The 21,333-nt window shown below is 44.2% G+C and overlaps 1 protein-coding gene across 1 annotated transcript in view; it reads left to right on the top strand.

The window, feature by feature from the left end:
* The window catches only part of LOC309415136 (putative global transcription activator SNF2L2), a gene marked incomplete at its 3' end in the record, with an annotated part of 95,893 nt that overhangs the window by 50,028 nt on the left and 24,532 nt on the right, over window positions 1-21,333 (top strand). Inside the window, exons 8-10 of the mRNA XM_082012580.1 lie at window positions 14,738-14,980; window positions 15,293-15,406; window positions 20,696-20,803. Of these exons, the coding sequence (XP_081868706.1) occupies window positions 14,738-14,980; window positions 15,293-15,406; window positions 20,696-20,803 (465 nt within the window). The remainder of the gene's footprint in view (window positions 1-14,737; window positions 14,981-15,292; window positions 15,407-20,695; window positions 20,804-21,333) is intronic.

The raw sequence follows: 21,333 nt of genomic DNA, 5'->3' as shown, positions 1-21,333 counted from the left end.
TATCACATCCCCTATCATGCACCAGCTTCCGGAAAAATTGAACGATACAACGGACTGTTAAAGACTACACTGAGAGCAATGGGTGATGGGACATTCAAAAATTGGGATAAACATTTAGCCAAAGCCACCTGGTTAGTCAACACCAGGGGATCTACTAATAGAGCCGGCCCTGCCCAATCAAAACTTCTACGTACTGTAGAAGGGGATAAAGTCCCTGTGGTGCATGTGAGAAACATGCTGGGGAAGACAGTCTGGGTTACTCCTGCCTCAGGCAAAGGCAAACCCGTTCATGGGATTGCCTTTGCCCAGGGACCTGGGTGCACTTGGTGGGTAATGCGGAAGGATGGGGAAGTCCAATGTGTACCTCAAGGAGAATTGATTTTGGGTGAAAACAGTCAATGATTTGAATTGTATTATGTTAATTGTTACACAATACAGTATGACATTACTACTATGGCTGCTATCTACCATATCAATGGTATTATAGTAAGAATCATCCAGACTGATGAAGAATGAGCTTCACTGAAACCAAGCAACGTGCAGCAGTGATGCAACCAGAACTGGCTTCAGCAGCTTGCGCCCAACAATTCCCTCGAGACCGGCATCTTCGACCTGCAGATCATGGACATGGACCGTGCCAGATGACAATCCAACACCACATACCATCTCCCCTGCCCTGAGAGACTGCTATGATGGATGAAGCCCAGAGTCATGGACTGACTGAACTGGAGAAACTGGCGGCTCGTGGCTTAGACGGGTTTACTCTTCGCTGGGTGAGGAACTGGCTGGATGGCCGAGCCCAGAGAGTTGTGGTGAACGGCGTTAAATCTGGCTGGCGGCCGGTCACAAGCGGTGTTCCCCAGGGCTCGGTTCTGGGGCCGGTCTTATTCAATATCTTTATCGATGATCTACATGAGGGAATTGAGTGCTCCCTCAGTAAGTTTGCAGATGACACCAAGTTGGGTGGGAGTGTTGATCTGCTGGAGGGTAGGAGGGCTCTGCAGAGGGATCTGGACAGGCTGGATCGATGGGCAGAGGCCAACTGTATGAGGTTTAATAAGGCCAAGTGCCGGGTCCTGCACTTCAACCACAACAACCCCATGCAATGCTACAGGCTTGGGGAGGAGTGGCTGGAGAGCAGCCCGGCAGAAAGGGACCTGGGTGTGCTGGTTGACAGCTGGCTGAACATGAACCAGCAGTGTGCCCAGGTGGCCAAGAAGGCCAACAGCGTCCTGGCCTGTATCAGGAATAGTGTGGCCAGCAGGAGTAGGGAAGTGATTGTGCCCCTGTACTCGGCACTGGTGAGGCCGCAGCTTGAATCCTGTGCTCAGTTTTGGGCCCCTCACTACAAGAAGGATGTTGAGGTGCTGGAGCGTGTCCAGAGAAGGGCAAGGAAGCTGGTGAGGGGTCTGGAGCACAAGTCTTATGAGGAGCGGCTGAGGGAACTGGGGTTGTTTAGTCTGGAGAAGAGGAGGCTGAGAGGAGACCTTATCGCTCTCTACAACTACCTGAAAGGGGGTTGTGGCGACGAGGGTGTCGGTCTCTTCTCCCAAGTAACTAGTGATAGGACAAGAGGAAATGGCCTTAAGTTGTGCCAGGGGAGGTTTAGATTGGATATTAGGAAAAATTTCTTCACTGAGAGGGTGGTCAGGCATTGGAACAGGCTGCCCAGGGAGGTGGTGGAGTCGCCATCACTGGAAGTGTTCAAAAAACATGTGGATGTGGCGCTTCAGGACATGGTTTAGGGGACATGGTGGTGCTGGATTAATGGTTGGACTTGATGATCTTAAAGGTCCTTTCCAACCTAGTGATTCTGTGATTCTGTGATTCTGTGACATTTTAAAGTGATGGCCCATGAACTAAGAAAGTGATATCTGTGTGTATATATTAAAAGACAGGTATGGAGTAACAGGGCACGGACTCTGGAGGGGTTTCAGGCCAAAGACCTTTATTGCTACAAGTGTCCGCTTTTTATGCAGTTACAGCTCTTTCACGCGCCACAAAATACGTCCTGGTTGGTTACCACACACAGTCCACGCTCTTCTCCACAGTCAGGATTCGCTGCCTGCAGGTGTCCACGCGCTCCTTTACTTCCTCTTAGTTGTTTACCACAGCTCCTTCTCCTCCAGGCTGAGCCCTGCAGGTGTCCAGCTGTTTACCAGCTTCTCAATGCCACAGCTCCTTCTCCTTAAGGCCGAGCCCTTGCAGGGTGATCCCAACATCTCCCCCTTTTTGTTTATCTATAAACAAAACCTGATGGATCATTTGCAACCTAAGGACTGTGAGGAAGATGGACCATCTGTACATTCTTGTATCGTCCTCTGCCGCGAACTCAGCCCAGCAGTCGGTAGGTGCCAGCTTTACGTGGGCGTCCCCACGGAGGCAACGGTGGCCTTGCCGTACACCGGCCCACTGCCCTTCGGGAAATCCCGGTATTTATACATTTGCAGAGGAACGAGTTTCGACACACGTGGCCAGCGAGTGTCGGAACTCACCTCAGTTGTCACCTTTTAACACAGTGAGCCTATGGCGTATGCACCCGCTGGCCAGACGTGCTGCATGCGCCACAGCCATCCCATCTATTGGTTCGTAGGCTTTGTTCACACGGCATCTTACTATAATCCAGCAGTCACATATCAACTATGCTTAAATCAATAGCAGAATGTTACAAGGCAAACAATTCTAGCTGTACTACTCCTAGCAATGGAAACTACTCCTAGTGATGGAAAAAGCGCCTGCACGAAGCTATGAAAACCAATATTATATCTTACCAAAGGATTTGTAGTTATAGAGCGCTTTGCCCTAAAAGCTTTCCATGTTTCTCTCATGATACCGCTAATTTCAGTGTGATTTACCCATACATTTTCTTTTGGCTGAGGTGGCATCCAGATTGTGATGACACCTGATAGTGTCATGATGTGTCTGACAATGACGATGGTGACTGTTTCACCCATGGTTTTACCCAGTTTGCCGGTACCCAATGAGTTCCAGAATCTGTAATGACACAAGCATAACCTCGTCCCCAGGTTAGCAGTTGAAAAGGTCCTTCCCACATATTCTTTTCCAAATTTTTAACTTTTACTTGCACATTTTGTGTTAACTCACATAGGCTTCCTGTCATTCCTTTTACATGTTTTATTATGGGAGGCACTGTTTCTCCTTCTGCTAGACGCAAATAATTTAACACATATAAGGCTTTATTCAAACGTTCTTGGGGTGGTGTGGTAGCCTCTCCCCCTTTTTGTTTTTGCAATAAACACTTCAGGGAATGATTCATTCGTTCAACAATAGCTTGTCCAGTTGGGGAATGCGGTATTCCAGTAACATGCGTCACTCCCCATTGAGCAAAAAATGGTTGGGTTGACTGGGCTACATAACCAGGACCATTATCGGTTTTAATTTGTAGGGGTATACCATGGACTGCGAATGCAGCTCGCAAATGCTTTTGTACATGTCTACTAGTTTCTCCTGTTTGTGCAGTGGCCCAAACTATTGCAGAATAGCAATCAATTGAAACATGAACATATTTAAATCTTCCAAAGTCTTGATAACAGATTCAACAATGGTGTCATTTCTACATTTGTTATTCCACAAATATTACAAATCCAATTCAAATCTCCCACTAATTTTTTAACATCGTTCAATGTTCTGATTTCAGTTCTTAACATCACATTCTCTGAATTTTTTTTTTTTTTTTTTTTTTTAGGAATTACAAATACAAGTGTATTCCATGGACTTGTAGTGGATTTAATATATTTCTTTTCTAATTGCTCTTTTACCAATTCCTGTAGCTTAGCAACCTTTTCTTGAGATAGCGGCCATTGATCCACCCAAACCGGTGTATCAGTTTTCCATGTCAATTTGTGTGTTAGTCGCTCCTCAATGGCTGCTCCACAAAAGGTTCAGGAGTGATACTTAGAACACAACTCATTTGTTCCAAAACGTCTCTCCCTAGCAAATTGATTGGGATGGGAGCTACATATGGTTTTACTGTTACTGTATACCCATCTGGGTTCTTACATTGCAAGAGTATTGAACTTTGCATGGTATTAGAGATACCTCCGACTCCAATCAACCCATGGCTGGATTATGTGTTGGCCAGGTTGCAGGCCAGTCCCTGCTGGAAATAATGGTTATATCCGCTCCTGTATCTATTAGCATATGACAACTCCATGTGACGAGCGAGGGAAGGCAAGCAGTCGACTCAATATGAGTGATAAAGCAAGCTTCAACTTTATTGCAAAACCTTACACATATTTATACACTAAGTTCTATTCTACCTTATGCATACTTGTCTTACAATCATTGGCTTAGCTCTAAAGATTGCATTATCATACTCCTCCTACTTGCGGTTACTGCTACGTGGTCCGGGTTCCATCCTGTTTTTCTTATACAGTGCTTCTTCTTAGCTGTTTACCACAGCTCCTTCTCCTCAAGGCCGAGCCCTGCAGATGTCCAGCTGTTTACCAGCTTCCCAATGCCACAGCTCCCTCTTCTCAAGGCCGAGCCGTGCAGATATCTAGCTGTTTACCAGCTTCTCAATGCTGCAGCTCCTTTTCCTTAAGGTCGAGCCGTGCAGAGTGATCCCAACATCTCCCCCTTTTTGTTTTTGTATAAACAAAACCTGATGGATCATTCGCAACCCGAGGACTGTGAGAAAGATGGACCCTCTGTACATTCTTGTATCGTCCTGTGCCGCGAACTCAGCCCAGCAGTTGGTAGGTGCCAGCTTTACGTGGGCGTCCCCACGGAGGCAACGGTGGCCTTGCCGTACACCGGCCCACTGCCCTTCAGGAAATCCCGGTATTTATACATTTGCAGAGGAACGAGTTTCGACACACGTGGCCAGCGAGTGTCGGAACTCACCTCAGTTGTCACCTTTTAACACAGGGAGCCTATGGCGTATGCGCCCACTGGTCAGACGTGCTGCACGCGCCACAGCCATCCCGTCTATTGGTTCGTAGGCTTTGTTCACATGGCATTTTTTCATAACTCAGCAGTCACATATCAACTTATGCTTAAGTCAATAGCAGAATATTACAAAGCAAAACAATTCTAGCTGTACTACTTCTAGTGATATAAACTACTCCTAGTGATAGAAAAAAGGTACTTGTATAAGGCTATGAAGACCAATATTATATCTTACCAAAGCATTTGTAGTTATAGAACACTTTGCCTCAAAAGCTTTCCACGTTCATCTCATGATACTGCAAATTTCAGTGTGATTTACCCCTACATTTTCTTTTGACTGAGGTGGCATCCAGATTGCGATGACACCTGATAGTGTCATGATGTGTCCAACGATGACGATGGCGACTGCCGCACCCATGGCCTCACCCACTTCGAGGCACCTGCAAAGTGGGTAAAACCATGGGTAAAACCATGGGTAAAACAGCCACCACCGTCAACCTCGTCCCCTGGTTAGCAGTTGAAAAGGTCCTTTCTCCTTCCGCAAATAATTTAACACATATAAGGCTTTATTCAAACGTTCTTAGGGTAATGTGGTAGCCTCTCCCCCTTTTTGTTTTGAGCGTGATTATCTAACAAAGCTCATTCATTGGGTGTGTAAGATACTTGTTTGAGTTATTAGCTAGCCAAGCATTCTTTACTACCTTTTGAACCATTCCTTGTAGACAATGCAATAAACATGGTACAATAAGCATTAGTATTAAGATAACAAGTACTATAACAACTGCCCCTTTTATTAAGTCTTGTAACCATCCACTTAGGCCCAAACTTGACAGCTATGATTCAAGGTTTAGTGAACTTGTCTGTAACCTGTCCGTTAAGTCCTTCAGTTTTTGCAATTGTTGAGTTACTGACTGTGATGTATCTGTTAAATTCATACAACACATGCCATCAAACTCCTCACACCCGTGCCCTTGGGCCAAAAGTAGGAAGTCGATAGCTGCCCTATTTTGCAATGTCGCATGCCTTATTGAGTCAGTTTCCATTAACAAAGCACTGAGTGTTGCAGAAGTAGCATTGGTTTGTTTCGCTAGCCAACATCCCAATTTATTTAAAGTGGTTAAGCCTTGGGCAGCAGCGACCCCAGGGGCAAGGAAAGAGGCTAGCATGGTTTTGTCCACAGTCCAAAAATCCAGTTGGTCATTGCACTCTTCCTGATATTTTCAAATCTGTCATCTTATTCTATGCCGTCGGGTAAGGTTCAATATCATAGAAGTGTCGGGAGTTAACAATGTTAGGTGCCCCAATGTGTAAGGACCACCTCTCAAACGGGAGGGAACACCTTGCCATGCACGATCACCACAAATCAAAAATATTCCTTTAGGGAGTCTCATTGGGACAATAGTTGAGCGTGAGATGTTGCTCGTTGTATAATTACACCAATTGGTAGCATTCTGAAAAATGGCTAACGTGGGGTTTACATCCTGTGACCTGGTATCGTCCTGTCCTGTATAATTAAAATATAAACAGGTAGGGGCTGTAATGCATCCTAAAATACCCAACTCCTGCGGTTCCAACAACTCCTGTGGTCCGTGTGTCATCCATCCGTCCCACTTACCAATAGCTGCAGAGGTGTTTGTTATTTTTTAAAAACAAGGTTAGATCAGGGGTGGTCTTCTTTACCACCATTGTCGAATCATAGTCCCCTAAGGGCAGACCAACTAAGCATGTTGTAAACAGATTCTCAGCAGTGGATATAGATAAGCAAAGGTGGCCTTGGCCCGTTTGATTAGCTAGTGTAACCCAGATATTTTTTCTTGGTTGAATGGAAAACCACGCCTGAACCTGGCATATCAAACACGTGACTATCAGACTCACGAACAACAGGATTTGCATCCTGCGTCGGTAAAGACTGTCATCCCATTCACTGGGGTCTCCGATCGCATAGGCATTTCTTCAAACTGTTGATTAGCCAACAGTGACAATAATCTATTGGACGGATAGCTATTTGTAACGTGTTCTAAAAAATCAGAGATTGCGATCTGAAACTCCAGAGAACTGGCTAACAACCAATCTAAGTACTTTTGAGATACAGGAACATAAATCATTACAGGTTCTAATCCAGATATTTCTACAATTCTTTGTCTTCCCTTAATAATGAGTTGTGCAAATAATTCATATCTAGTGACCACTATTTTTCTGGGTTGATAGGAGAGAAAAACCCATTCTAATACTTTCAAACTGTTTGCTGTATTTCCTAACTGTACGATCAATCCTAGTGGATATTGCCGTTCCCCTCCTGAATTAACTATCATAAGCGAGATACTCTCAGTAGGTGAACATCTGTGAGCATAGGCTGTTGCTATCTTCTCAGTAATCTTCTGCAAAGCTTGGTGTTGATCCTCGTGCAGTTGACGTCGCTCTGGAGCCTCCACTGAAGACCCCAGGAGTGGCATCAATGGCCTCAGATCATCATTAGTAATTCCGCAAATATTGCAAACCCACTGTATATCCCCCATTAATTTTTGGACATCAGAAAGATTTTCTATTTTCGCCTTAATCTTTATTTTTTGTGGGTGGACCGCTGCCCTGGTAATAATCCAGCTCAAATATTGCCATGGTCCCTTCTTTTGAATTCTTTTCGGTGCTATTTTTAAACCCCGTTTTCCTAAATAGTGCTCTAAGTGCTGTAAAATGTGGTCTGCATTCAATTGTGTCCCTGCTATTAATATATCAACTATATAATGATACATTATTAAATCTGGATACTTTTTCCACACCGGTTCTAGAGCCCATGCCACAAATGTCTGACACATCGTAGGTGAATTTTGCATTCCTTGTGGTAACACTACCCAATGATACTTTTTGCTAGCTCTCCTTTATTTACTGATGGTACCATAAAGGCAAACTTCTCTGCATCCTCAGCTGCTAAGGGAATGGTAAAAAGCAATTGAAATATACTCTTCGATTCCCTGCAAAAGAAATGATACATTTGTGACAATAATTACAGCGACATAGAACAAACCCACAACACCGTTTTACAAATAGGGCATATTGAAGTTCCTGCTCTTGACCGTCCGGGAAGAGCCGCTGAGACAGTCAACGAGCCGTCATTCCGCATACAAAAGAGTGAAAGCATCAGCTGGCGGTACGTCGGAGTTGACTGCGTCCGTGGGTCGTGTGACAAGATCTTCAGGTCTTACTGCCGGCCGTACCGACCTGGTCGGTACCCACTTCGCTCCGTCCCCTCCCTCGCTGCCAAAGTCTCTTGTCTCATGCCTCGCCAATGTTGGGCAGGGTCGTATCTTGACTTGGGGGAAGGATCATCCCAGGCAGCCCCCTCCTGTTGCGGCACGGGTCAGGAGGCAGGGGCCAAGGAGGACTCGCCACCTCCGTTGGTTGCGTTAGCGGGTGGGGGGTGGGGGGTGGGGGGCGGGGGGGGGGCGCGGCGGGTGGGGGTTGCTCGTTCTCACCATCCCCATCTCGGCCTCCCTTCTCTCCCAGGGCTGTGGCAGCGGCAGCTGCTGCCGCCGCCGTCCGCTCTGATTTTATCGTCTTTATAGAGTCTCTGACTAATCGCCAGGTTGTTAACACTTTCGCAGCCGTATGATCCTCTTTAGAGGCTGCCTCAAACACCAATTTCCCTGCTTTCTCCCAGGTAGGTAACTCAAAAGCTATTGCAGAGTCTGCTGCTAGCCCCTGGCTCTTCAAAACAGTCTCCAATAGCAATCGCCACATTGTTGCTAGCTCCGCTGCTTGCCCATCTCCTTTCAAGACTCGCCCCATTGATCTTTCACATGGGCACACAGGGGAACACTGAGTACATTGTTCTGGGCAACGTTGTCCCGTCTTGCCCTCACATACATCATCGTAGATCTGTTTCTCTGACTTATCTATGCAGCCGATTTACTCGGTGCATCTGGCACCTCAGGAGGTGCAGTCAGAGTTGCTGAAGGTCCTGGACCCTCTGACTCAGTTAAAAAGGGATTGGTTGAAGACGGTTTAACAGCCTCCTCCATATCAGCTGCAGCTTTTCTCTCTGCCTTTAAGGCTTTTAATGTGGTTAACATCAACTTCCATGCTGTCACTAACTCTGCGGCGGTTTTATCTCCATTCCCAATATGTTCCTATAACATTTTTCCTATCTCCTCCCACGTCTCTGCCTTAAACGCCACAGACGCATCGGGGGGGTACCCTTTTTGGCACCAAATTAGAAGCCTTCTAAGTGTATATTCATCATATTTCAGTCCTCTCTTAGAGAGCATATGCGGCAGGAGTCTGACCATCGCCCCTTCTTCATGCGATGCGTTCTGCCTTTAGTTCTTTTAATGTCTCTAGGATCAACCTCCAGAGCGTTGTAAATTTTATACTGTCTTTGTTGCCTGTGCTATTCGCTTTTCAGTTTTATATCTTTTCATGCAATTAATAACATGTCTCCAAGATTTCATTAATTTTTTTGCTGATTTGTCATCATCGATTACTAGATCCCACAAACAATCTCCATAAGAACGCCACTCGTCTACTTCAAACATACTTTCAGGGTCTTTAAAAGACGCTTTCGCTTTCCCTAACGCAATTAACCCAGCCAGATCTTTTAATTGGCTTACTCCCCGCTTTTCTAAAAAGCATTTTAAGATTTCGAACGCTACCTCTATTTCCATTGCGCGCTACGTTGACCTTCTTAATTATCCGGTCAATTATTTTTGCAGCCTTTTCCCATGGGTAGCCTTCTTTTGGACGGCGAACCCCTTCTTAATTATCCTGGGTTCAAGCACGGATCAGGCGCGCCGCGGCAGCGTCCGCCGATCTTCTGCTCCCTGGTCGCTGCTACCAGTGCTTCTCCGATCTCGCTGTCCGGTGAAAAACAAGGATGGGGTCCCTGTTTGGGCGCCACTTGTGACGAGCGAGGGAAGGCAAGCAGTCGACTCAATATGAGTGATAAAGCAAGCTTCAACTTTATTGCAAAACCTTACACATATTTATACACTAAGTTCTATTCTACCTTATGCATACTTGTCTTACAATCATTGGCTTAGCTCTAAAGATTGCATTATCATACTCCTCCTACTTGCGGTTACTGCTACGTGGTCCGGGTTCCATCCTGTTTTTCTTATACAGTGCTTCTTCTTAGCTGTTTACCACAGCTCCTTCTCCTCAAGGCCGAGCCCTGCAGATGTCCAGCTGTTTACCAGCTTCCCAATGCCACAGCTCCCTCTTCTCAAGGCCGAGCCGTGCAGATATCTAGCTGTTTACCAGCTTCTCAATGCTGCAGCTCCTTCTCCTTAAGGTCGAGCCGTGCAGAGTGATCCCAACAACTCCATTCTTTTGGGTCTGCTTGGTTGTTGCAAAAAGTCATTTTTGAGGTAGGTTGTCGTTGCCCTATTTCGAGCGCCCAAAAAACCTCTGGCAGATTGCAAGTTACCCAAAATTCTCTATCCCCCCAAATCTGTTACACCGTATACACCATGGGGAGAGTGTCTTACTGAAATATACTCTTTGATTCCCTGCAAAAGAAATGATACATTTGTGACAATAATTACAACGACATAGAACAAACCCACAACACCGTTTTACAGATATGGCATATTGAAGTTCCTGCTCTTGACCGTCCGGGGAGAGCCGCTGAGACAGTCAACGAGCTGTCATTCCGCATACAAAAGAGTGAAAGCATCAGCTGGCGGTACGTCAGAGTTGACTGCGTCCGTGGGACATGTGACATGATCTTCTGATCTTACTGCCGGCCGTACCGACCTGGCCGGTACCCACTTCGCTCCGTCCCCTCCCCCTCTGCCAAGGCCTCTTGTCTCATGCCTCGCCAATGTTGGGCAGGGTCGTATCTTGACTTGGGGGAAGGATCATCCCAGGTAGCCCACTCCTGTTGCAGCACGGGCGACCAGCGCTCATATTCCAGGTCAGGAGGCGGGGGCCAAGAAGGACTCGCCACCTCCGTTGGTTGCGTTAGCGGTGGAACGGGGGTGTGGGTGGGGGGCGCGGGCGGGGGTTGCTTGTTCTCATCATCCCCAGCTCGGCCTCCCTTCTCTCCCGGGACTGTGGCAGCGGCAGCTGCTGCCACCGCTGTCCGCTCTGATTTTATTGTCTTTATAGAGTCTCTGACTAATCGCCAGGTTGTTAACACTTTCGCAGCTGTATGATCCCCTTTAGGGGCTGCCTCAAACACCAATTTTCCTGCTTTGTCCCAAGTATCTAGCTCAAAAACTGTTGCAGAGTCTGCTGCTAGCCCCTGGGTCTTCAAAAATGCTAACAATAATCGCAAAGTTTGTTCATCATAAGTAATCCCCCTTTTCTTCAAAATTTTTACTATAATGCAAAGGATTGCTTTTTCTTCTGAAGATATTTGCGACCCCATTACTTATCGTCCCCAGCTGCTCACCTCTTTGGTGATTATTCATCCGGACTGCAGCTCTGGTCCACTGCTATTTTCCCCTGCAGCTCTGGTCCGCTGCTATTTTCCCCTGCAGCTCTGGTCCGCTGCTATTTTTCCCTGCAGCTCTGGTCCGCTGCTACTTTCTCCTGCAGCTCTGGTCCGCTGCTATTTTTCCCTCCGGTGGGCTACTCCACTGGTCGTCTCTTCCTATGATTCATGCCCCACGTTGGGCGCCATTTGTGGAGTAACAGGGCATGGACTCTGGCAGGGTTTCAGGCCAAAGACCTTTATTGCTACAAGTGTCCGCTTTTTATGCAGTTACAGCTCTTTCACGCGCCACAAAATACGTCCTGGTTGGTTACCACACACAGTCCACGCACTTCTCCACAGTCAGGATTCGCTGCCTGCAGGTGTCCACGTGCTCCTTTACTTCCTCTTAGTTGTTTACCACAGCTCCTTCTCCTCCAGGCTGAGTCCTGCAGGTGTCCAGCTGTTTACCAGCTTCTCAATGCCACAGCTCATTCTCCTTAAGGCCGAGCCCTTACAGGGTGATCCCAACAGACAGGAAGAGTAATAATGAATAATTGGAATGTATTGAAAAGTATAGGACCCGGGCATGACATAAATGGTATGGAATAAGGGGTGGATACTGTCCTGGTTTCATCCAGGATAGAGCTGGTTTTCTTCACAGAAGCTAGTGTGAGACCGTGTTTTGGATTTGGGATGAGAAACTGTTGATAATGTGCAGATGTTTTGGGTTGTTGCTGAGCAGTCAAGGACAGTCCAGCTTCTTGTGCTGGCCTGCCAGCGAGCAGGCTGGGGGTGCACGGGAAGCTGGGAGGGGACACAGCCGGGACAGCTGACCCAGGCTGGCCAAAGAGATATTCCCTACCATACGACGTCATGCCCAGTACATAAACTGGAGTTGGCCGGGGGGCGGAAATCACTGCTCGGGGACGGGCTGTCGATCACTGGGTGGTGAGCAATTGCTGTATTGGGCATCACTTGTTCTTGTACATTCCTTTGTTGGTATTATCATTGTTGTTCCCTTCTTTCTTTCTGTCCTATTAAACCGTGTTTATCTCAACCCACGAGGTTTTTTTCCTAATTCTCTCTCCCGTCCCACTGTGGGAGGGGGAGTGAGTGAGCGGCTGCGTGGTGCTTAGTTGTCGGCTGGGGCTAAACCACAACAATGTTTTGCCATACTGTGTAACCTTGTGATCCTATTGTTTTCCTTTTATTCTATTATATATTTAGACGTCTCATTTGTCCTCTGTGGAACATAGACAGTACATGATCTTAGCCTAATTCTGAATGGTTGAAAACAGTTTTACTCTGCACAGTTTTTCTATCCCTCTAGTTTTTGCCCACCATTACTGAAAGTTAAGAGTAGGGAACAGCAGTGTGGCACCAACCTTTTCTGTGCAATGGGACTATGTAGCATCTGATGAAAGCACTCGAGGACTACAAACTGAGACCTTACTGGTCATGTGAAAAGTACATCATAGTCTTGTTATGTTGTTGTGTACCCCATCGTATGACTCAAATGTTGCACATGACTACAAACAGAGGTATCTTCTGGTTTATGAATGGCATGCTCTTGGCATAGGAATTTAGAGATCTGGGGGTGCTGGTTGACAGCAGGCTCAATATGAGTCAGCAGCATGCCCTGGCAGCCAGGAGGGCAAACTGCATCCTGGGATGCATCAAACACAGTATAACCAGCTGGTCAAAAGAGGTGATTATCCCGCTGTATTTAGCGTTGGTGTGGCCTCACCTTGAATACTACATGCAGTTCTGGGTCACACAATTTAAGAAGGATGTTAAGGTACTTGAATGTGTCCAGAGGAGAGCAACAAAGCTGGTGAAAGGGCTGGAAGGCATGTCCTATGAGGAGTGGCTAAGGACTCTAGGGTTGTCTAGTTTGGAGAGAAGGAGGCTGAGGGGCAACCTCATTGCTCTCTACAGCTTCCTGAGGAGGGGAAGTGGAGAGGGAGGTGCTGATCTCTTCTCCCTAGGGTCTAGTGACAGGATGTCTGGGAATGGTTCACAGCTGTGTCAGGGGAGGTTGAGACTGGACATTAGGAAGCATTTCTTTACCGACAGGGTGGTCAAACACTGGAACAGGCTTCCTAGAGAGGTGGTCGATGCCCCATGCCTGTGAGATTTTAAGAGGCATTTGGACAATGCCCTTAATAACATGCTTTAAGTTTTGGTCAGCCCTGAAGTGGTCAGGCAGTTGGACTAGATGATTGTTGTAGGTCCCTTCCAACTGAACTATTCTATTCTATTCTATTCTATTCTATTCTATTCTATTCTATTCTATTCTATTCTATTCTAGGCATATGACCTGACTTACATGAAGCCTCTGGTCACATGGCCTAGGATTTGGATATATCATAGAATCATAGAATAGTTTGGGTTGGAAGGGACCTTTAGAGGTCATCTAGTCCAACCCCCCTGCAATGAGCAGGGACATCTTTAACTAGATCAGGTTGCTCAGCAACATATGCCCAACATCTGTTGGGGGGGGCGTTATATTTTTGGTTATGTGACACATGCTTGTCTATGGGTTATCTGGCCCACTTTCTGATCACTGAGGGCCTCAGCAAACATATAAAGCAGCAAGAGGCACTGAAAGCTTCACATCTGTAACAAAAAGTAGGTTGTGAGGCAGTATTTTCTTTTTAAAAGGCAAAAACAACACAAAAAAAACAACCCCTAAACAGCTGATATGAAGTGTCTGAAAGGATCAAACTAAAGAACTGCCTGAATCACTGATGTGCTGAGGTTCAAGCAGTGTCCCATCAAACTCATCTTATGGAGTATAGGTTAGCTATACATGTCTTAGCACAGAAAGTAATAAAAAACATGGCAGTTTTCTTTCAACATCTGCTCTGACTACATTAAAGTTTTATTTCAGAAGATGCAGTGACTGAGATGTCCCTAATTATGTTGCTTCATTTTGGAGTTAGAAGAAAGGGATTAACTGAATCAAAGCAAAGTTCAGGTTTACTATCTTTTGAGAGAATACAGTTATTTTGTCTGAAAATGTCTTTGCATCCTGTCTAGTTTCTTCTTTCTGACATCTGAGACATTCTGAGAAATCTTTGGATTTCTCGTGTTCTTTTTCTTCCCCAGTAAGACAAATTCTAACCTTATGGTGCCAGTCTCCTGAACTCCTCTCAAGAAATGAGGGGATTCAGCTGTTTGCTGATGCAAGCTTATTTACAGATGTAGCCTACCTAGTATTTGTTTCTCCTCTTGTTGCTTGGGAGGCCACTAATGCTTGGATAATGTCAGATTTGGGTTTCCAGTCATTCAACAAGAATGATTGATGTTTCAGTTTTGAAACATTCCTGTTTTAAACCTACTGGGAGGTAGGTTCTAATTCTGATGATATCTGACCTGTTTTTTCTTTACCAGCTTTTCTTCTTCTTGCAGATTCGATGGAAATACATGATAGTAGATGAAGGCCATCAAATGAAGAACCATCACTGCAAGCTGACTCAGGTCTTGAACACTCACTACATGGCCCCTAGGAGGATACTGTTGACCGGGACTCCACTTCAGAACAAATTGCCTGAACTCTGGGCTCTTCTCAACTTCCTCCTCCCTACCATTTTCAAGAGCTGCAGCACCTTTGAACAGTGGTTCAATGCTCCATTTGCCATGACTGGAGAAAGGGTACCACAACAGTTTGCTTAAAGTTCATTAGAAACAAACCATTAGGATGGGAACAAAATGGAGGCCATGTTATAGGAATAGTCTTTGAACTCTCCTTTGTGCTCAGAGAATTAGCATACTTAAAAGCCACCTTTATTACAACTTTAAAAGTCTTCATTAAAGTGTCTATTTCTGGACTCTAAGTCAATTTAGTTGTAACATAACAAGTAATTACTGCAAACATTTATAATGAGAAATAATCTTTTATCTAATCACAAAGACATTACATAACACAATGAGTTGCCTTGTTGTAACCTTTATAAACTTTTGTAGGTGGACTTAAATGAGGAAGAGACTATCCTGATCATCCGTCGTCTCCACAAAGTGCTCCGGCCCTTTTTGCTAAGGAGACTGAAAAAAGAAGTTGAGTCTCAACTGCCAGAAAAGGTTTGCAATAGAAAGGGATTTTATACCTTTTTTGGGGGCACTATGTAATATTGTTTTTTGAGATGCATCCTAAATAAGAGGACTTATTAAGTGTCTGTTGTTGTGGTTTGTGTTTTTAACTCTGCAAAGAAGAAATGCTGGCCACTGAGGAATCCTGATTTATGCATTCTCAGTCTTAATCCTCAATCCTACAGCTTTAATTCTGTACCTAGCCACCCAAGGTTTATATAAGACATACAGCTTGTTTCCATAGTATTTGGTTTCAAGGCATTAATGAAAGCCAATCACAGCCTGAGGGTCAGATTGTGCCACTCATGCACTGAGAAGAAACTTTGCTTGCTGAATTGTTTCACTGAAACTCCTAAAGGACTGTGTGACATTCATAAAGTTAGCAGAATTTCAGTTAACTTTTCAGGACTCTTGTGTGAAGTATTTTGTTTGGCTTGTACATTTGTCTTAACCAATTTGTGCATCTCAGAATGTAAAATTCAACGCTGATTTGAAAGACCACTATTTTAATTTCCAGGCTTCTCACTCTACCTGCACCCCTGCCCTCCTTTGTGATTTTGAGGCTCCTTCCCCTTTTGCCCTTCCCCCCAAACCCACAAAAACATAACCAAAAATGAAAATTGAAGGCAGGTTGAGGGGACATTTGATACTTAAATATGTTGGGTTAAAACCATAACAAAAATGAAGTTATTGTTACATGTGAGTTGTTAGGTTGTTTTTATTTGCATTTAAAAAAAAGACTTCTAATTAAAGACCTAAAAATTTAGAATGTTATGAAGATTGTTGCTATTTTGACCTTCTGTTCCCCCAAATGTCATATTCACAATAGCCTTCTATGTAACATTTATTTGAGCTTGAAACATAGATTTGAAAATGCTCTCTGACATTCTGCCAGGAAAATCTCATTACTGAAATTTTTATTGTATTACAAATTTCTGCCAATTAGAGCCACTGTATTTGATAGAACAATTAAGAGTCATGGGAGAAAAAGGATTTATAAGTTGCATATGCACTATTACTTAGTGGAGCACTTCTTTCATTTCTGTCCCCCTGTTTTCAAAACAAAGCATGTCTGACTTGAAGCATCAGACTTTTTGACAGAAGCCTGTTGATGACAGTTCTAGCTGCTCTGACAGGCCCCTGATAAAGATGCTAAGTGGATGTTCATGTTTCTTACCTGTGAGCTCATCCTCAAGTCCTTCTGAGATGAAAATAACCTATTGATTTTTTAGTCATAAAATCATATAGGTTGGAAAGGACCTCTGGAGGTCTCTAATACAACCTCCTGCTCAGAGCAGGTCACTCAGGACCTTGTCTAGTTGAGTTTTGAATATCTCCAAGGATGGAGATCCCACAATCTCTCTGGGTTCCTGTTCTAGTGTTTGACCACCCTCATGGGGAAATTTTTTCTTTATATCTAATCAGAATTTCTCACTTTCCAACCTGTGACCATTGCCAGTTGTCCTTGTGCTGAATGTTTCCAAGCAGAGTCTGGCCCATTAGGTAGTTAAAGAAAGTAATAAGGTCTCCCGAGCCTTCTCTTCTCCAGGATGAACAAGTCCAGCTCCCTCAAACTCTCCTCATATGTCATGTGCTCCAGCCCTCTGTCCATTTTGGTGGCCCTCTGCTGGGCTTGCTACAGTATGTCCATGTCTGTTGTGTAGTGGGGAGACAAAAGCTGGGCACAGCACTCCAGATGTGGCCTCACCAGTGCTCAGTAGAGGGGAAGGATTGCATTCCTTGACCTGATGGCTGCACTTTTGCTAATAAAGCTCAGGATGCTGTTGGTCGTCTTTGCTGCAAGGGTATATTGCTGGCTCATGTTCAACTTTTTGTCCACCAGGACTCCAAGGTCCTTCTCTGCAAAGCTGCTTCCTAGCCAGTTGTCCACCAGAGTATATTGCCATTATTCCATCCCCAGTGCAGGACTTGGCAATTCCCTTTGTTGAACTTCATGAAGATCCTGTCAGCCCATTTCTCCAGCCTGTCCAGGTCCCTCTGACCTACAGCATATTGAGCACCCCTCCCTTCCAATTTGGTGTCATCCACAAACTTGCTGAGAGTGCATTCTGTCCCATCATTCAGGTCATTCATAAAGATATTAAACAGTATTGGCCAAGTATTGACCCTTAAGGGACACCACTGATAACTGGTTGCAAGTTGGACTACTACTGAGTAGTAGTACTGGATTTATACCCTTTGAGCCTGGTAATCCATCCAAATTTCCACCCACTTTATTGTCCACTTATCCAGCCCATACCTCACTAGTTTGGTTATAAGAATACTATGGAAGACCATGTCAAAGGCTTTACTAAAATCAAGGTAAACAAGATCCACTGCTCTCCCCTTGTCTACACAGCCAGTCATCTCATCATAGAGGGCAATGTCAAGCATGATTTCCCCTTGATAAATCTATGCTGGTTGTTGCCAGTCACCTTCTTGTCCTTCATGTACTTGGAAATGTTTTGAGAAGGATTTGTTCCATAAGCTTCACAGAGATGGCAATGAGGTTGACTGGTCTCTAGTTCCCTGGATTCCCCTTCTTGTGCTTCTTGGAAATGGGTGTGACATTTGCTTTTACCAGGCATTCACAACCTCCCCCAATCAACATGACCTTTCAAAGATGATAGAGAGTGACCTCACAGTGACATCAGCCAACTCCTTTTGCTGCCTTTGAAGCCCATCTGGTCCGATGGACTTGTATATGTCAAACTGGTTAAAGTGGTCAATAACTGTATCTTCCTCTACTATGAGTAATGCTTCATTCCCCCAGACTCTGCCACAAGGCTCAGGGACCTGTGAAGCCTGAGGACAAGCCTTACCAGTGAAAACTGAAGCAAAAAAAGGCACTGAGTGCATCAGTCATTCCTGTGTCCTTTGGCACTAGGTCCCTTGCCCTATTGAGCAGTGGGCCTCTGTTTTCCTTAGCCTTCCTTTTACTGCCAGTGTACCTATAGAAGCCCTTCTTGTTGCCCTTCATATCCTTCTCTAGTTCCAACTTGAGCTGAGCTTAGGCTTTCCTAACTTCATCCCTGCATTCCTGGACAATGTCTCTATATTCCTTTCAGGTAGCCCATGTCTGTCTCCACCTTGTGTGTGCTTCCTTTTTTGCATTTGAGCTCAGTCATATGTTCCCTGTTCATCCACGCTGGCCTTCTGCCATGCTTGCTCGACTTCTTCCATGTCATAAGAAACAACTTCTGCTCTGAGGAGGCTGTCCTTGAAGATTATCCATGTCTCCTTGGCCCCATTGCCCTCCAGAGCAGTCTCCCATGAGATCCTGACAAAGAGATACCTGAACAAGCTGAAAACTGCTCTCCTGAAGTGCAGGGCTGCGATTCTATTTGTCTTGCTCACTTGTCTCAGGATCCTAAACCCCACAATCTCATGGTCACTGCAGCTCAGCCTTCACATCTTTGAGCAGTTCTTCTTTGTGTATGACTATCAAGTCCAGCAGAGCATGTCCCCCATGAACTGTATAAAGAAGGCTTCATGTGCTTCCTTTTGTTGATCAGAAAGCCTGTAGCAGATGCCTACCACAATAGCACCTGCATTGGTTTGTCCTCTGATCCTCACTCATAAGCTCTCAACTGGCATGTCACTTGTTCCAAGGCAAAGCTCTGTGCATTTGAGCTCCTCCTGTGCATAGGGCACAATCCCCTGTCCTCACCTTCCCATTCTGTCTTTCCTGAAGAGCCTGTACCCATCCATGGAAGCACTCCAATCATGTGAGCTATCTCCTACATCTCTGTAATCCCAATGAGATCAGAGTTTTGCAAATGTGCATGTACTTATAATTCCTCCTGTTTGTTGCCCATGCTGCGTGCGTTTGTGTACAGGCACTTGGGCCCCCAATCATGCTGCTTTCATAAGGGAAGCACAAGAATCTCCACAGTCATGCTGTCTCCCAGACACCTTCCCTCCCCCCCATGCCTTCGCTTTTCTTCAGGTAATGACAATCCTTCCCTGATGTACCTAGTTGAAAGCTTTCCTCACTAGGTTAATGAAATTGTTAGCAAAGATGTTCTTTATTTAGTTTGTTGCAGAATAACTGGAATTACAATTTAGATCATGTCAGAACAGGAGGAGTTTATTACTATAGCTATAGGAGAGAACACAAAGCAATAGAGTGATAGACTCTGCTGATATGAATTCTGCCCAAATGGGGCAGTTACAGAGTTTATATACCTTTGGGTTATACAACTCGTTCTTCACCAAACCATGTCAGAGAAACAGGACTATAGTAAATTGCAACAGAGCGGTAACATGGATTGCTTCATATAGGGAGGCTCCAAACAGTCAGATAAGGAAGCTCCAGACAGTACCACTTTTTTACAAACAATTCACTCCTTTGTTAATTAAATTGTGCTGACTCGGTGAGGCCATTAGGTCATGCTGACATGTATTTCTTAATTAGTGAGGCCTCCAAAGGCCTATGAAGTGTTAAATATAACTGTTAACTTCCACAAGTTTATTTATGAAACATTAAGCATCTTGCTCTTTTTTCTTTTAATCACTTCTTGCATTATTTTTCACCATTATTCTGGCTTCATTATATGACTATTTTCATTTTAGCCTAGTTATTCAAGACAGTGAATTACACAAGCCTGGCAGTTGAAAAAATGTGTGATAAATTGATACATGAAAATTTTTCTTGTGTTACTGGACTTAAGGGTGGTGTGCAGTCAAAACATTCTGAAACTAACTTATTTTAATCATATTTAACAAGAAGTCAAAATGAATTTGGTGTTCATACTCTACTTCATTAGTTTCCCTTTTTTTTTAGTAGATATTGAGAAACAAAATAGCATGTTTCCATCCCCACATTGGTAAGTAGAATGCCACTTAGGACTGCAAGTGATGTTATTTATTTCGTGACAGGTTGTGCGAGTTGTGATTGATGCTTTGCAGATATAATAAATTTCACAGGTTATTAGCCATTCAGTCTTTTGACAGTTGGTTAAAATTATAAGAAGAGAGAAACAGGAAATAATTCCTTTTTTATATTTTTGGTAAAACAGCACTGAATCTACAGTCATGCCCTTAGAATCTATGTGTCTTGTAGTAATCATAAATCTCACAGTTAATCTTTTCAAATAGTCATTATTATGCTTGCAAGTGGATTGCAACTTGTTTAAAAGTGCTGTTATGAGGATCAAAAAAATATAGGTTTTGTTTTATTTGCTTAGGAGGGCAAGGACTTGGAATTAAAATCATATAGAAATGATTATATATTGGTAAAACTTGACATTGTATTTGTTAATTGTGTTTTTACACTAGGTTGAATATGTAATCAAATGTGACATGTCAGCTCTTCAGAAGATTCTGTACCGCCACATGCAAGCCAAGGGAATCCTTCTCACAGATGGTTCTGAGAAAGACAAGAAGGTACAAAGGGGAAACTAGAACACTTAAAGAATGATAGATCATGGTCATGTGTTAACTACATGACTTCTTTAAAAAAAAAAAAAAGTATAAGTAGGTTCTTGCCACAGATATCTTTGAAGAAAGAAATCTCAATTAGACATGTTTGTGTTTTAGAAGACAGTAGTTTGTGATCTCCATTCATAAGGTAAAAATATGCTGAGTTTAATCCAATAAAAAAACTGACTAATTGGGATTGTGGCAGCACTACTACCGAGTGTTCATCTTTTCTCTTGGAGCCATTATTAAGCACAAATCTTGTTTTTGCCAGCTAGGTTATGAGTGCCTCTGTTCATGCATACAAATAACATCTGTTCATGCAAAAAGGTGTTAAAAGAAAAATAAATTTCAAAGTCATGTAGTCATACATTAGAATATGCCAAAATAAATGTTGACTTTTCTATCTTAGGACTTTGTCACATGGTCAAGTTATTGTAGAGAAGACAAGTAGCCATGCATCAGCTTGTCTGTAAATAAATATTTTACATTGCAAT

Source organism: Phaethon aethereus (assembly GCF_964289735.1).
Source record: "Phaethon aethereus genome assembly, chromosome: W".
Classification (NCBI taxonomy): Eukaryota; Metazoa; Chordata; class Aves; order Phaethontiformes; family Phaethontidae; genus Phaethon; species Phaethon aethereus.
This window is presented reverse-complemented; position numbering and strand designations above follow the sequence as displayed.